This window comes from Nerophis ophidion, linkage group LG09 (assembly GCF_033978795.1).
Source record: "Nerophis ophidion isolate RoL-2023_Sa linkage group LG09, RoL_Noph_v1.0, whole genome shotgun sequence".
NCBI classification, from domain to species: domain Eukaryota; kingdom Metazoa; phylum Chordata; class Actinopteri; order Syngnathiformes; family Syngnathidae; genus Nerophis; species Nerophis ophidion.
Window position 1 is genome coordinate 68271648 of NC_084619.1, and position 17915 is coordinate 68289562.

Below are 17915 nucleotides of genomic sequence, written 5' to 3' on the forward strand. Positions count from 1 at the left end.
AACACCCTCGGAAATGTAACATGCATGCATTTTATGTTGATGTCATGATCAAATTGACGTCGCTAATGGATACATAAACCTCACATGTATCATAGAAAACAATAATTTGATGGCTGGAATACAAGTTTGTATTTTCATGTGTTCTAGTCAACGTAAATACATTTCACTGTCAACAAAGAGTGACATTTCCTTTTGCATTGAAGGCCGCATCTTGCCTCCGGCTGGTGTAAATCCCCGGGAATAACCTCCAGGGAACAACAATACTAAACTATACTAAACTATACTAAACAATACTGAACTATACTAAAGTATACTAAACAATGTTAAACAATACTAAACTATATTAAACAATGCTAAACAATACTGAACTATACTAAACTATAATAAACAATACGAAACTATACTAAACTATATTAAACAATGCCAAACCATACTGAACTATACTAAACTATACTAAACAATGCTAAACAATACTAAACTATATTAAACAATGCTAAACAATACTGAACTATACTAAACTATAATAAACAATACTAAACTATACTAAACAATATTAAACAATGCTAAACAATACTGAACTATACTAAACAATGCTAAACAATACTAAACTATATTACACAATGCTAAACAATACGGAACTATGGTAAACGATACTAAACAATACTGAACAATACTAAAATACACTAAACAATGCTAAACAATACTAAACTATATTAAACAATACTAAACAATACTGGAACTATACTGAACTATACTAAACAATACTAAACTATATTAAACAATGCTAAACAATACTGACCTATACTAAACAATACTAAACTATATTAAACAATGCTAAACAATACGGAACTATGCTAAGCAATTCTGAACTATACTAAACGATGCTAAACAATACTAAACTATATTACACAATGCTAAACAATACGGAACTATAGTAAACTATGCTAAACAATACTGAACAGTACTAAAATACACTAAACAATACTAAACTATATTAAAAAATGCTAAACAATGCGAAACAATACTGGAACTATGCAAAACAATACTAAACTATATTACACAATGCTAAACAATACGGAACTATAGTAAACTATACTAAACAATACTGAACAATACTAAAATGCACTAAACAATACTAAACTATATTTAAAAAACGCTAACCAATGCGAAACAATACTGGAACTATACTAAACTATACTGAACAATACTGAACTATACTAAACAATGCTAAACAATACTAAACTATATTAAACAATGCTAAACAATACTGAACTATACTAAACTATACTAAACAATGCTAAACAATACTAAACTATATTACACAATGCTAAACAATACGGAACTACGGTAAACGATACTAAACAATACTGAACAATACTAAAATACACTAAACAATGCTAAACAATACTAAACTATATTAAACAATACTAAACAATACTGGAACTATACTAAACAATACTAAACTATACTGAACTATACTAAACAATACTAAACTATATTAAACAATGCTAAACAATACGGAACTATACTAAATAATTCTGAACTATACTAAACTATACTAAACGATGCTAAACAATACTAAACTATATTACACAATGCTAAACAATACGGAACTAGAGTAAACTATGCTAAACAATACTGAACAATACTAAAATACACTAAACAATACTAAACTATATTAAAAAATGCTAAACAATGCGAAACAATACTGGAACTATACTAAACTATACTAAACAATACTGAACTATACTAAACAATGCTAAACAATACTAAACTATATGAAACAATGCTAAACAATACTGAACTATACTAAAGTATACTAAACGGTGCTAAACAATACTAAACTATATTACACAATGCTAAACAATACGGAACTATAGTAAACTATACTAAACAATATTGAACAATACTAAAATACACTAAACAATACTAAACTATATTAAAAAATGCTAAACAATACGGAACTATGCTAAACTATACTAAACAATACTGAACTATACTGAACTATACAAAACCAGTGGTTCTCAAATGGGGGTACGCGTACCCCTGGGGGTACTTGAAGGTATGCCAAGGGGTACGTGTGATTTTTTTTCAAATATTCTAAAAATAGCAACAATTCAAAAATCCTTTATAAATATATTTATTGAATAATACTTCAACAAAATATGAATGTAGGTTCATAAACTGTGAAAAAAGAAATGCAACAATGCAATATTCAGTGTTGACAGCAAGATTTTTTTGTGAAGAAATGTTTAGAATGAAGTTGATGAATCCAGATGGATCTCTATTACAATCCCCAAAGAGGGCACTTTAAGTTGATGATTACTTCTATGTGTAGAAATATTTATTTATAATTGAACCACTTGTTTATTAGTTTTTATATATTTTTATATATTTTTTTCCAAATAAAGAAAGACCACTACAAATGAGCAACGTTTTGCACTGTTATACAACTTAATAAATCACAAACTGATGACATAATGCTGTATTTTACTTCTTTATCTCCTTTTTTTTAACCAAAAATGCTTTGCTCTGATTAGGGGGTACTTGAATTTAAAAAAATGTTCACAGGGGGTACATCACTGAAAAAAAGGTTGAGAACCACTGTTGTAGAGGACGTTAAAGGCAGTGCAGTCACGGCAGCTCTTAATAATGTCGGCCGGGTGAAAATTGGGATAAATTCGGGAAAATGGTTGCACAGGTAGATTGTCGGGAGGTGCACTGAAATTCAGGAATCTCCTGGAAAAATCGTGAGTGTTGGCATAGAAGGTGAATTCATTAAAAAGTGCATGTTAGATTTTTTAAGAAATATTTTCTTTCAGCCCAGACTCACCCAGTTTCTGCATCCAGTAAATGGAGTTTGAGACCCCTGCTGTAAATGTTGTCTTGCTTTTATTCAACTCCTTGCTCATGCACTTCTTTATTTTGGCCGCTAGTCGGCAGTGTTGACTTTTTGCATCTTATATTTAGTCAGTGATGTATAATGATAGTATTTATCACAAATGTGAAACTGAGTCACAGGGTAGGAGTTCATGTGATCTCTACTTCATTTTCAAAATAAAAGCTCCAGTAAAGAAGTCCTTTGTGTGATCTATGTCTGCTAACTCCTCACAAGTCCAGACTGTTTACATGTCAATTCTGATAGTTGTGAGAAAGATGATAAAGTCTCAAGTGTGCATGTGAGTTGTTCTCCCCGCCTTCATGCGGACGTCAGCTGATGTGAAAATCTACTTCCCCCGCCTGCTGGGAACTCACTCCTTCACTCCTTCACTCCTTCAGCCACCACTTGGTGTAAGTACACTAGTTTATGGATGAAGTTGTGTGACTATTTTATGTACACTTGGATGGTGCATGTGGGACTATTTTATGTACACTTAGATGGTGCATGTGGGACTATTTTATGTACACTTAAATGATGCATGTGTGACTATTTTATGTACACTTGGATGGTGCATGTGTGACTATTTTATGTACACTTGGATGATGCATGTGTGACTACTTTATGTACACTTGGATGGTGCATGTGTGACTATTTTATGTACACTTGGATGATGCATGTGTGACTATTTTCTGTACACTTGGATGGTGCATGTGGGACTATTTTATGTACACTTGGATGATGCATGTGTGACTATTTTATGTACACTTGGATGATGCATGTGTGACTATTTTATGTACACTTGGATGATGCATGTGGGACTATTTTATGTACACTTGAATGGTGCATGTGTGACTATTTTATGTACACTTGGATGATGCATGTGTGACTATTTTATGTACACTTGGATGGTGCATGTGTGACTATTTTATGTACACTTGGATGACGCATGTGTGACTATTTTATGTATACTCGGATGGTGCATGTGTGACTATTTTATGTACACTCAGATGATGCATGTGGGACTATTTTAAGTACACTCAGATGATGCATGTGTGACTATTTTATGTACACTCGGATGATGCATGTTTGACTATTTTATGTACACTTGGATGATGCATGTGGGACTATTTTATGTACACTTGGATGACGCATGTGTGACTATTTTATGTATACTTGGATGGTGCATGTGTGACTATTTTATGTACACTTGGTTGATGCATGTGTGACTATTTTATGTACACTCAGATGATGCATGTGTAACTATTTTATGTACACTTGGATGATGCATGTGTGACTATTTTATGTACACTTGGATGATGCATGTGTGACTATTTTATGTACACTTGGATGGTGCATGTGTGACTATTTTATGTACACTTGGATGGTGCATGTGTGACTATTTTATGTACACTTGGATGATGCATGTGTGACTATTCTATGTACACTTGGATGATGCATGTGGGACTATTTTATGTACACTTGGATGAAGAATGTGTGACTATTTTATGTACACTCTGATGATGCATGTGGGACTATTTTATGTACACTTGGATGATGCATGTGGGACTATTTTATGTACACTTGGATGATGCATGTGGGACTATTTTATGTACACTTGGATGATGCATGTGGGACTATTTTATGTACACTTGGATGATGCATGTGGGACTATTTTATGTACACTTGGATGAGGCATGTGTGACTATTTTATGTACACTTGGATGGTGCATGTGTGACTATTTTATGTACACTCAGATGATGCATGTGTGACTATTTTATGTACACTCAGATGATGCATGTGTGACTATTTTATGTACACTTAAATAATGCATGTGTGACTATTTTATGTACACTTGGTATTGCATGTGTGACTATTTTCTGTACACTTGGATGGTGCATGTGTGACTATTTTATGTACACTTAAATGATGCATGTGTGACTATTTTATGTACACTTAAATGATGCATGTGTGACTATTTTATGTACACTTGGTATTGCATGTGTGACTATTTTATGTACACTTGGATGGTGCATGTGTGACTATTTTATGTACACTTAAATGATGCATGTGTGACTATTTTATGTACACTTGGATGGTGCATGTGTGACTATTTTATGTACACTTGGATGGTGCATGTGTGACTATTTTATGTACACTTGGATGATGCATGGGTGACTATTTTATGTACACTTGGATGATGCATGTGGGACTATTTTATGTACACTTGGATGATGCATGTGGGATTATTTTATGTACACTTGGATGATGCATGGGTGACTATTTTATGTACACTTGGATGATGCATGTGTGACTATTTTATGTACACTTGGATGGTGCATGTGTGACTATTTTATGTACACTTGGATGGTGCATGTGTGACTATTTTATGTACACTTACACATGCACCATGCAAGTGTACTATTTATAGTCACACTTGATCATGCATGTGTGACATATTATAGTACACATGGATGTGCATGTGTACATAAAATAGTCACCCATGCATCATCAGTGTACATAAATTATCCCACATGGATCTCCAAGTGTGGAGCTGAGAAAGAAGTAGTTCCACTTTGAAAGTTCCTGACTGTTATGTAACTTCAGCTGCACATCACTTTATGACACAAGGGCCAACAAACAGCAAGTTTTCCTCTTCAAGGTTGGCAGCCTTTCATTGCAAGTCCAGATGTTACAGTCTTGGAAGGAGAGAGGAAAAGTTCCATTGCTTCTGTTTGTGAGCAGCAAGAAGAAGATGTTAGCTGATGGAAGTGTCATGTGATCACCAGGGGCCTCCCAACCTTCTCCACCGAGGGCCAACCAAGTGTTGGTATTTCTCATTTCTTTTTAAAAGCAATGCAATGTTTCATTGTGACCATAGGGCTCCCCTCAATGTTTCATTGTGACCATAGGGCTCCCCTCAATGTTTCATTGTTGACCATAGGGCTCCCCTCAATGTTTCATTGTGACCATAGGGCTCCCCTCAATGTTTCATATTAACCATAGGGCTCCCCTCAAAGTTTCATGTTAACCATAGGGCTCCCCTCAAAGTTTCATATTAACCATAGGGCTCCCCTCAAAGTTTCATATTAACCATAGGGCTCCCCTCAATGTCTCATTGTGACCATAGGGCTCCCCTCAATGTTTCATTGTGACCATAGGGCTCCTCTCAATGTTTCATTGTGACCATAGGGCTCCCCTCAATGTCTCATTGTGACCATAGGGCTCCCCTCAATGTTTCATTGTGACCATAGGGCTCCTCTCAATGTTTCATTGTGACCATAGGGCTCCCCTCAACGTTTCATATTAACCATAGGGCTCCCCTCAAAGTTTCATATTAACCATAGGGCTCCCCTCAATGTCTCATTGTGACCATAGGGTTCCCCTCAATGTTTCATATTAACCATAGGGTTCCCCTCAAAGTTTCATATTAACCATAGGGTTCCCCTCAAAGTTTCATATTAACCATAGGGCTCCCCCTCAATGTTTCATTGTGACCATAAGGCTCCCCTCAATGTTTCATATTAACCATAGGGTTCCCCTCAAAGTTTCATATTAACCATAGGGCTCCCCCTCAATGTTTCATTGTGACCAGAGGGCTCCCCTCAAAGTTTCATATTAACCATAGGCCCCCCTCAATGTCTCATTGTGACCATAGGGTTCCCCTCAATGTTTCATTGTGACCATAGGGCTCCCCTCAATGTTTCATTGTGACCATAGGGCTCCCCTCAATGTTTCATCGTGACCATAGGGCTCCCCTCAACGTTTCATATTAACCATAGGGCTCCCCTCAAAGTTTCATATTAACCATAGGGCTCCCCTCAACGTTTCATATTAACCATAGGGCTCCCCTCAAAGTTTCATATTAACCATAGGGCTCCCCTCAATGTTTCATTGTTGACCATAGGGCTCCCCTCAATGTTTCATTGTGACCATAGGGCTCCCCTCAATGTTTCATTGTGACCATAGGGCTCCCCTCAATGTTTCATATCAACCATAGGGTTCCCCTCAAAGTTTCATATTAACCATAGGGCTCCCCCTCAATGTTTCATTGTGACCATAGGGCTCCCCTCAATGTTTCATATTAACCATAGGGTTCCCCTCAAAGTTTCATATTAACCATAGGGCTCCCCCTCAATGTTTCATTGTGACCATAGGGCTCCCCTCAACGTTTCATATTAACCATAGGGCTCCCCTCAAAGTTTCATATTAACCATAGGCCCCCCTCAATGTCTCATTGTGACCATAGGGTTCCCCTCAATGTTTCATTGTGACCATAGGGCTCCCCTCAATGTTTCATCGTGACCATAGGGCTCCCCTCAAAGTTTCATATTAACCATAGGGCTCCCCTCAATGTCTCATTGTGACCGTAGGGCTCCCCTCAATGTTTCATTGTGACCATAGGGCTCCCCTCAACGTTTCATATTAACCATAGGGCTCCCCTCAAAGTTTCATATTAACCATAGGGCTCCCCTCAACGTTTCATATTAACCATAGGGCTCCCCTCAATGTCTCATTGTGACCATAGGGCTCCCCTCAATGTTTCATTGTGACCATAGGGCTCCCCTCAACGTTTCATATTAACCATAGGGCTCCCCTCAAAGTTTCATATTAACCAAAGGGCTCCCCTCAACGTTTCATATTAACCATAGGGCTCCCCTCAATGTCTCATTGTGACCATAGGGCTCCCCTCAATGTTTCATTGTGACCATAGGGCTCCCCTCAATGTTTCATTGTGACCATAGGGCTCCCCTCAATGTTTCATTGTGACCATAGGGCTCCCCTCATTGTTTCATTGTGACCATAGGGCTCCTCTCAATGTCTCATTGTGACCATAGGGCTCCCCTCAACGTTTCATATTAACCATAGGGCTCCCCTCAAAGTTTCATATTAACCATAGGGCTCCCCTCAACGTTTCATATTAACCATAGGGCTCCCCTCAATGTCTCATCGTGACCATAGGGCTCCCCTCAATATTTCATTGTGACCATAGGGCCCCCCTCAAAGTTTCATATTAACCATAGGGCTCCCCTCAATGTCTCATTGTGACCATAGGGCTCCCCTCAACGTTTCATATTAACCATAGGGCTCCCCTCAAAGTTTCATAGTAACCATAGGGCTCCCCTCAACGTTTCATATTAACCATAGGGCTCCCCTCAATGTCTCATCGTGACCATAGGGCTCCCCTCAATGTTTCATTGTGACCATAGGGCTCCCCTCAATGTTTCATTGTTGACCATAGGGCTCCCCTCAATGTTTCATTGTTGACCATAGGGATCCCCTCAATGTTTCATTGTGACCCTAGGGCTCCCCTCAATGTTTCATTGTGACCCTAGGGCTCCCCTCAATGTTTCATTGTGACCATAGGGCTCCCCTCAATGTTTCATCGTGACCATAGGGCTCCCTTCAACGTTTCATATTAACCATAGGGCTCCCCTCAATGTTTCATTGTGACCATAGGGATCCTCTCAATGTTTCATCGTGACCATAGGGCTCCCCTCAATATTTCATTGTGACCATAGGGCTCCCCTCAATATTTCATTGTGACCATAGGGCTCCCCTCAATGTTTCATTGTGACCATAGGGCTCCCCTCAATGTTTCATTGTGACCATAGGGCTCCCCTCAATGTTTCATTGTTGACCATAGGGATCCCCTCAATGTTTCATTGTTGACCATAGGGATCCCCTCAATGTTTCATTGTGACCATAGGGATCCCCTCAATGTTTCATTGTGACCCTAGGGCTCCCCTCAATGTTTCATTGTGACCCTAGGGCTCACCTCAATGTTTCATTGTGACCATAGGGCTCCCCTCAATGTTTCATCGTGACCATAGGGCTCCCCTCAACGTTTCATATTAACCATAGGGCTCCCCTCAATGTTTCATTGTGACCATAGGGCTCCCCTCAATATTTCATTGTGACCATAGGGCTCCCCTCAATGTTTCATTGTGACCATAGGGCTCCCCTCAATGTTTCATTGTGACCATAGGGCTCCCCTCAATGTTTCATTGTGACCATAGGGCTCCCCTCAATGTTTCATTGGGACCATAGGGCTCCCCTCAATGTTTCATTGTGACCATAGGGCTCCCCTCAATGTTTCATTGTGACCATAGGGCTCCCCTCAAAGTTTCATATTAACCATAGGGCTCCCCTCAACGTTTCATATTAACCATAGGGCTCCCCTCAATGTCTCATTGTGACCATAGGGCTCTTCTCAATGTTTCATTGTGACCATAAGGCTCCCCTCAATGTTTCATTGTGACCATAAGGCTCCCCTCAATGTTTCATGGTGACCATAGGGCTCTTCTCAATGTTTCATTGTGACCATAGGGCTCCCCTCAATGTCTCATTGTGACCATAGGGCTCTTCTCAATGTTTCATTGTGACCATAGGGCTCCCCTCAATGTTTCATTGTGACCATAGGGCTCCCCTCAATGTTTCATTGTGACCATAGGGCTCCCTTCAACGTTTCATATTAACCATAGGGCTCCCCTCAAAGTTTCATATTAACCATAGGGCTCCCCTCAAAGTTTCATATTAACCATAGGGCTCCCCTCAATGTCTCATTGTGACCATAGGGCTCCCCTCAATGTTTTATTGTGACCATAGGGCTCCCCTCAATGTTTCATTGTGACCATAGGGCTCTCCTCAATGTTTCATTGTTGACCATAGGGATCTCCTCAATGTTTCATTGTTGACCATAGGGCTCCCCTCAATGTTTCATTGTGACCATAGGGCTCCCCTCAATGTTTCATTGTGACCCTAGGGCTCCCCTCAATGTTTCATTGTGACCATAGGGCTCCCCTCAATGTTTCATTGTGACCATAGGGATCCCCTCAATGTTTCATTGTGACCATAGGGCTCCCCTCAATGTTTCATTGTGACCCTAGGGCTCCCCTCAATGTTTCATTGTGACCATAGGGCTCCCCTCAATGTTTCATTGTGACCATAGGGCTCCCCTCAATGTTTCATTGTGACCATAGGGCTCCCCTCAATGTTTCATTGTTGACCATAGGGCTCCCCTCAATGTTTCATTGTGACCATAGGGCTCCCCTCAATGTTTCATTGTGACCCTAGGGCTCCCCTCAATGTTTCATTGTGACCATAGGGCTCCCCTCAATGTTTCACTGTGACCATAGGGCTCCCCTCAATGTTTCATTGTGACCATAGGGCTCCCCTCAATGTTTCATTGTGACCCTAGGGCTCCCCTCAATGTTTCATTGTGACCATAGGGCTCCCCTCAATGTTTCATTGTGACCATAGGGCTCCCCTCAATGTTTCATTGTGACCATAGGGCTCTCCTCAATGTTTCATTGTTGACCATAGGGCTCCCCTCAATGTTTCATATTAACCATAGGGCTCCCCTCAACGTTTCATATTAACCATAGGGCTCCCCTCAATGTCTCATTGTGACCATAGGGCTCCCCTCAATGTTTCATTGTGACCATAGGGCTCCCCTCAATGTTTCATTGTGACCATAGGGCTCCTCTCAATGTTTCATTGTGACCATAGGGCTCCCCTCAACGTTTCATATTAACCATAGTGCTCCCCTCAAAGTTTCATATTAACCATAGGGCTCCCCTCAATGTCTCATTGTGACCATAGGGCTCCCCTCAATGTTTCATTGTGACCATAGGGCTCCCCTCAATGTTTCATTGTGACCATAGGGCTCCCCTCAATGTTTCATTGTGACCACAGGGCTCCCCTCAATGTTTCATTGTGACCATAGGACTCCCCTCAATGTTTCATTGTTGACCATAGGGCTCCCGTAAATGTTTCATTGTGACCATAGGTTCCCCCTCAATGTTCCATTGTGACCATAAGGCTCCCCTCAACGTTTCATATTAACCATGGGGCTCCCCTCAAAGTTTCATATTTACCATAGGGCTCCCCTCAATGTTTCATTGTGACCATAGGGCTCCCCTCAATGTTTCATTGTTGACCATAGGGCTCCCCTAAATGTTTCATTGTGACCATAGGGCTCCCCTCAATGTTTCATTGTGACCATAGGGCTCCCCTCAAAGTTTCATATTAACCATAGGGCTCCCCTCAATGTCTCATTGTGACCATAGGGCTCCCCTCAAAGTTTCATATTAACCATAGGGCTCCCCTCAAAGTTTCATATTAACCATAGGGCTCCCCTCAATGTCTCATTGTGACCATAGGGCTCCCCTCAATGTTTCATTGTGACCATAGGGCTCCCCTCAATGTTTCATCGTGACCATAGGGCTCCCCTCAACGTTTCATTGTGACCATAGGGCTCCCCTCAACGTTCCATATTAACCATAGGGCTCCCCTCAAAGTTTCATATTAACCATAGGGCTCCCCTCAAAGTTTCATATTAACCATAGGGCTCCCCTCAATATTTCATTGAGACCATAGGGCTCCCCTCAATGTTTCATTGTGACCATAGGGCTCCCCTCAATGTTTTATAAAGAATGTTGCTTTTGTCAAACACAACATTTGGGTTGTACTTGTACAGCGCTTTTCTACCTTCAAGGTACTCAAAGCGCTTTGACACTACTTCCACATTCACCCATGCACACACACATTCACACACTGATGGAGGGAGCTGCCATGCAAGGCGCTAACCAGCACCCATCAGGAGCAAGGGTGAAGTGTCTCGCTCAGGACACAACATTTCATTAAAAAGGGTTGCTAACACATGCTGGAATGTGTCACACATTGGATCAAAACATGTAATTTGTCATCCATCCATCCATCCATCCATCCCTTTTTCTACCGCTTGTCCGCTTTGGAGTGACGGGGGTTGCCTGAGCCCATCAGCCACGACATTTGCTTAAAAAGTGCTAACACATTGAGCCTGCTGTAGCATGTCAGCCAGGAGCAGAAGAGAAGTCTGAAGCTTACATTGAAGTTCCCAGTCTGAGAGAAGAATGTAGTGGTTAGCTTCCTTCCTGTGTGGAGTTTTAGATGTTTGCGCCAAACCAAGAACTGGATGCTTCCAAGTTCCCCACCAGGCAGCCAGTCCACAAGTCAGCTATGTGAGAAATGTGCTTTCCCAGTGTGGAACAGAGTGTTTCTTACCATTTGTTTTTTTCAGTAGTTTATTCACAATATCATACAACAATTACAATAATAGTGGATATCTTCATTTAAAGGGGTCGAGACGACAGTATATACATGGAATGATGAAACATGGTAGCAAGCACAACAACAACAAATAACAAAAACTCTATATAATAAACACAAGAAAATAGTACTAAAGCAAGCATACACATATTTACATACAGTGGGGCAAAAAAGTATTTAGTCAGCCAGCGATTGTGCAAGTTCTCCCACTTAAAATGATGACAGAGGTCTGTAATTTTCATCATAGGTACACTTCAACTGTGAGAGACAGAATGTGAAAAAAAAATCCAGGAATTCACATTGTAGGAATTTTAAAGAATTTATTTGTAAATTATGATGGAAAATAAGTATTTGGTCAACCATTCAAAGCTCTCACTGATGGAAGGAGGTTTTGGCTCAAAATCTCACGATACATGGCCCCATTCGTTCTTTCTGTCAGGCTAGGACTGTGGATGTTTGTGCTTCCTCGATGAAAGGATGATGTTGGACTAGTCAGGCATGAAAGTAAGTACATGATATTCAGAGGTGGGTAGTAACGCGCTAAATTTACTCCGTTACATCTACTTGAGTAAGTTTTGGGATAAATTGTACTTCTAAGAGTAGTTTTTATGCAACATACTTTTACTTTTACTTGAGTATATTTATAGAGAAAAAACGCTACTTTACTCCGTTCCATTTATCTACAATCAGCTCGTTACTCGCTACTTTTTTTTTTTTTTTATCAATCTATTAATGCACGCTTTGTTTGTTTTGATTTTGTCAGACACGCATTCTAAGTAGAATCTGCGTTTCACCAATCAAATGCAGTCACTGGTGACATTTGGACCAATCAAACAAAACCAGGCGGTCACGTGACCATCACACGTCGAATCCGACCTAAACAGGTTGAAAAACTTATTGGGGTGTTACCATTTAGAGGTCAATTGTACGCAATATGTACTGTACTGTGCAATCTACTAATACAACTTTTAATCAATCAATCAATCAATCAATAAATGCCTACTGAGCCTATGGTGCTGTTAAGTTATTGTGGCTCAATTTGCCTTATTTTTTTTATTTTGATGTATTATTATTTAATATATATTATTGTTTTAGTTGCTTAAGAGATATTCCTGGCTATGAATTTGCTCATTGCTATTTTTATGTTTTTGTGCATTATTTGTTGCTGGAATCATTAAACAAACAGGTTACTCATCAGTTACTCAGTACTTGAGTAGTTTTTTTCACAACATACTTTTTACTTTTACTCAAGTAAATATTTGGGTGACTACTTCTTACTTTTACTTGAGTAATAAATCTCTAAAGTAACAGTACTCTTACTTGAGTACAATTTCTGGCTACTCTACCCACCTCTGATGATATTTATTAAATAAACAAACTACAAAAAGGCAAACCAAGGACGCGCTCTGTGGCGGATAAAAACCTATACTATACTTAAAACAAAACAGCAAAATGGCATGACTATATACAAACAAAACAAAACTAGCACAATGGCATAAATACAAAAACTTACACGGCATTGGAACTGTGGACGAGGACGTGGAGGTTTGAAGGGCATGGGTAGGGTGCGTGCGAGTGTGAGGATCCCAGGACGAGGACAAGAAAAAGAGTGACTTAAATAGTTCTGATCATTAGTGTAAACAGGTGTGAGGCTGAGAACAGGGACGTGACAGGTGAAAACTAATGAGTTGGCATGGAAGCAAACCAAACCAGGAAGTGCAAAACGTGACTGAATGTCCTAAATCAAAAACATTACATGACAAAACAAAACATGATCCATAGGTGTGACACTTTCCTTAACACGGATCGATCGTCCTGTGCCCTTAGCAGAAAAACAGCCCCAAAGCATGATTTTTCCACCACCATGCTTCACAGTAGGTGTGGTGTTCTTGGGATGCAACTCAGTATTCTTCTTCCTCCAAACACGACGAGTTGAGTTTATACCAAAATGGTGGAGGGGGTCCGGTCCGATCCGGTGGCCATGTACTGCTTGCCTGTGTATCGGCTGGGGACATCTCTGCGCTGCTGATCCGCCTCCGCTTGGGATGGTTTCCTGCTGGCTCCGCTGTGAACGGGACTCTCGCTGCTGTGGTGGATCCGCTTTGGACTGGACTCTCGCGACTGTGTTGGATCCATTATGGATTGAACTTTCACAGTATCATGTTAGACCCGCTCGACATCCATTGCTTTCCTCCTCTCCAAGGTTCTCATAGTCATCATTGTCACCGACGTCCCACTGGGTCATTATTGTCACAGACGTCCCACTGGGTGTGAGTTTTCCTTGCCCTTATGTGGGCCTACCGAGGACGTCGTAGTGGTTTGTGCAGCCCTTTGAGACACTAGTGATTTAGGGCTATATAAGTAAACATTGATTGATTGATTGATTGATACATGGATGATACAGCAGAGGATTGGGAGAATGTCATGTGGTCTCATGAAACCAAAATAGAACTTTTTGGTAAAAATTCCAAGTTTATTATTATTTGCAAAAAAACTAAAGTTGATGAGTTTTCCCAATTAGCCTGCACACCTGTGGGATGTTCCGAATAAGTGTTTAATGAGCATTTCTCAACTTTATCAGTATTTATCGCCACCTTTCCCAACTTCTTTGTCACGTCTTGCTGGCATCAAATACTAAAGTTCATTTTTATTTGCAAAAAAATATATAATTATCAGATTGAACATTTAATATTTGGTCTTTTTAGCAAATTCAACTGAATATGGGTTGAAAAGGATTTGCAAATCATTGTATTCCGTTTATGTTTACATCTAACACAATTTCCCAACTCATATGGAAACGGGGTTTGTAAAAGTACTTGAGAAATTATTCTACTGTCCGCTAAACGAGGCGTCCTCATTTTTCAGGCATCCCGCTAGCAGTCAAGATGGCCGCCGAGCCCTGCCCCCAGCAGTGATGCCGTCCCTCAGCCCGCCCGCCCCCTTCCTGTGCGTCCTGCTGTGGGTGTCCACGGCCCTGCAGTGCTCCGACATGCGCGTGGCCTACGTCAGCCACAACAGCTTCTTCTGCTACTCCTGCAGCCAGGAGCCGGAGCCCTGCAGGGTGGCGGCGCTCGCCGACTGCCGCTGCAAAGACATCACGCTCTCGGCGCTGCACCGCCCCCCGTCGCCCGCCTCGCCCGTGTTCAGCATGAGGCGCCTGACCGTGTGGTACACGTCGCCCTGGAACGCCGCGCGCCTGCTCAACAACTCCGAGGTGAGGCACCTCACCTTGATGTACTGCGGGCCGGGGTCCTCCAGGGAGAAGGCTCCGCCCCCTTTGGAGGGACACTTTGCTGTGCAGCACCTGGAGAGGCTGAGCGTGGTCACCTTCGCCAACACGGATGCACACGGCGACAACGACCTCCATTTTGACGCCGATGACAGACGCACCGCCGGGCACCCTGACTCGCCCCGGCTCCAGGACATCTACCTGGGCAGGGAGCAGGGGGCGGCCTATCAGGAGCAGGCCCGGCTGGGCGTTGTCCACACCTCCGTGCTGGGGGGCGGAGCTTCCGTCAAAGTCTACACGGTCCAGACGCACATCGACAGCGACGGGACGATGCCTTTCCCGGAGCTCCGCCTCCCCAAACTGCCGGAAACATCCGTCGTCTACGTCAGCTTTGTGTACGGGTAAAATACTACATAGTAGTAATAGTAATACTGCAATACTATGTTTCTTAACACAGTACTGCACTCAACCCTGTGCACGGGAAAAATACTACATAGTAATAGTAATACTGCAATACTACCTTTCTTAATGCAGTACTGCACTCAGCGAGATAAAAACTAGATAGTAGTAGTAATACTACAGTGTTACTTTCTTAACGTAATACATTAGTTAACTCTGTAATGTAACTATAGTAACTATGTGATGTAACATAGAAACTATGTGATGTAACATAGTAACTATCTAATGTTACTATAGTAACTATGTGCTGTAACACAGTAACTGTGTGATGTAACATAGTAACTATGTAATGTTACTATAGTAACTATGTGATGTAACTATAGCAACTATGTGATGTCAGATCGTAACTATGTGATGTAACATAGTAACACGTGATGTAACATAGTAACTATGTAACGTTACTATAGTAACTATGTGATGTAACTATAGCAACTATGTGATGTAACATAGTAACTATATAATGATACTATAGTAACTATGTGATGTAACTATAGCAATTATGTGATGTAACTATAGTAATTATGTGATGTAACTATAGTAACTGTGTGGTGTAACTATGCGATATAACTATAGTAACTATGTGATGTAACATAGTAACTATGTGATGTTACTACAGTAACTATGTGATGTAGCATAGTAACTATGCGAAATAACTATAGTAACTATGTGATGTAACATAGTAACTATGTAATGTTACTATAGTAACTATGTAATGTAGCATAGTAACTATGTGATGTAACTATAGTAACTATGTGATGTAACTATAGTAATTATGTGATTTAACTCTAGTAACGATGTGATGTAACATAGTAACTAAGTAATGTTACTATAGTAACTATGTGATGTAGCATAGTAACTATGTGATGTAACTATAGTAACTATGTGATGTAACTATAGTAATTATGTGATTTAACTATAGTAACTATGTGATATAACATAGTAACTACATACTGTTACTATAGTAACTATGTAATGTAACTATAGCAACTATGTGATGTAACATATTAACTATGTGATGTATCATAGTAACCATGTAATGTTACTATAGTAACTATGTGATGTAACTAAAGCAACTATGTGATGTAACATGGTAACTATGTAATGTTACTATAGTAACTATGTGATGTAACTATAGCAACTATGTGATGTAACATAGTAACTATGTTATGTAACATAGTAACTATATAAAGTTACAATAGTAACTATGTAATGTTACTATAGTAACTATGTTATGTAACATAGTAACTATATAATGCTACAATAGTAACGATTTAATGTTACTATAGTAACTCTGTGATATAACATAGTAACTATGTGATGTAACATAGTAACTATGTAATGTTACTATGGTAACTGTGTAATGTTATTATAGTAACTATGTGATGCAACATAATAACTATGTGATGTAACATAGTACCTGTATAATGTTATTATGGTAACTATGTGATTTAACTATAACAACTATGTGACTATAGTAATTATGTGATGTAACTAAAGTAACATTGTGATGTAACTATGCGATGTAACTATCGTAACTATGTGATGTAACTATAGCTACTATGTGATGTAACTATAGTAATTATGTGATGTAACTATAGTAACTTTGTGATGTAACTATAGTAATTATGCGATGTAACTTTAGTAACTATGTGATGTAACATAGTAACTGCATCATGTAACTAAAGTATCTATTATGTAACATAGCTACTATGTGATGTAACTATAGTAACTATTTAATGTAACTATAGTAACTATTTAATGTAACTATAGTAACTATGACGTAACATAGGAACTATGTGATGTAACTATACTAACAATGTGATGTAACCATAGTTACTATATGCATGTTTGGATGTTAATAAAAGTCACAAAGGGAGTTTATATCTTTCTGCTCAGCAAACTGAAGTCAAATATTTCTTCCTGCCCACTCTGAGTTCTGACTTGTGAGGTCAGCAGTCTAAGTTCAGTGACTATATTCAACCACCAGGTGGCAGCAGATACATGTCAACTAAAACTGTCAACAGTAACTACATTCAACCAGCAGGTGGCAGCAGATACATGTCAACTAAAACTGTCAACAGTAACTACATTCAACCAGCAGGTGGCAGCAGATACAACTAAAACTGTCTATATTACTGCTGTGTGTGTTTAGTGTGTGTATTACTGTGTGTGTTTAGTAAGTGTGTATTACTGTGTGTGTTTAGTAAGTGTGTATGACTGTGTGTGTTTGGTAAGTATGTATTACTGTGTATGTT

General features: G+C 39.8%; 1 protein-coding gene across 5 annotated transcripts; it reads left to right on the plus strand.

Annotated features, from left to right (window-relative positions):
- Window positions 1-3099: 3099 nt before the first annotated feature.
- si:ch73-52p7.1 (uncharacterized protein LOC100321084 homolog) lies at window positions 3100-17560 on the plus strand. 5 transcript variants are annotated; one of them, XM_061911654.1, is made up of 4 exons: window positions 3100-3291; window positions 5487-5541; window positions 5625-5709; window positions 14838-17560. In XM_061911654.1, exons 3-4 carry the CDS (start codon window positions 5645-5647, stop codon window positions 15604-15606), a joined length of 834 nt encoding a protein of 277 aa, XP_061767638.1. In that variant the 5' UTR covers window positions 3100-3291; window positions 5487-5541; window positions 5625-5644; the 3' UTR covers window positions 15607-17560. The 5 variants fall into 5 exon arrangements, with proteins under 5 accessions (XP_061767638.1, XP_061767637.1, XP_061767639.1 ...); XM_061911653.1 differs by having other exon boundaries at window positions 3103-3291; window positions 5511-5709; XM_061911655.1 differs by having other exon boundaries at window positions 3103-3291; window positions 5511-5705.
- The last annotated feature ends 355 nt before the right edge of the window (window positions 17561-17915 follow it).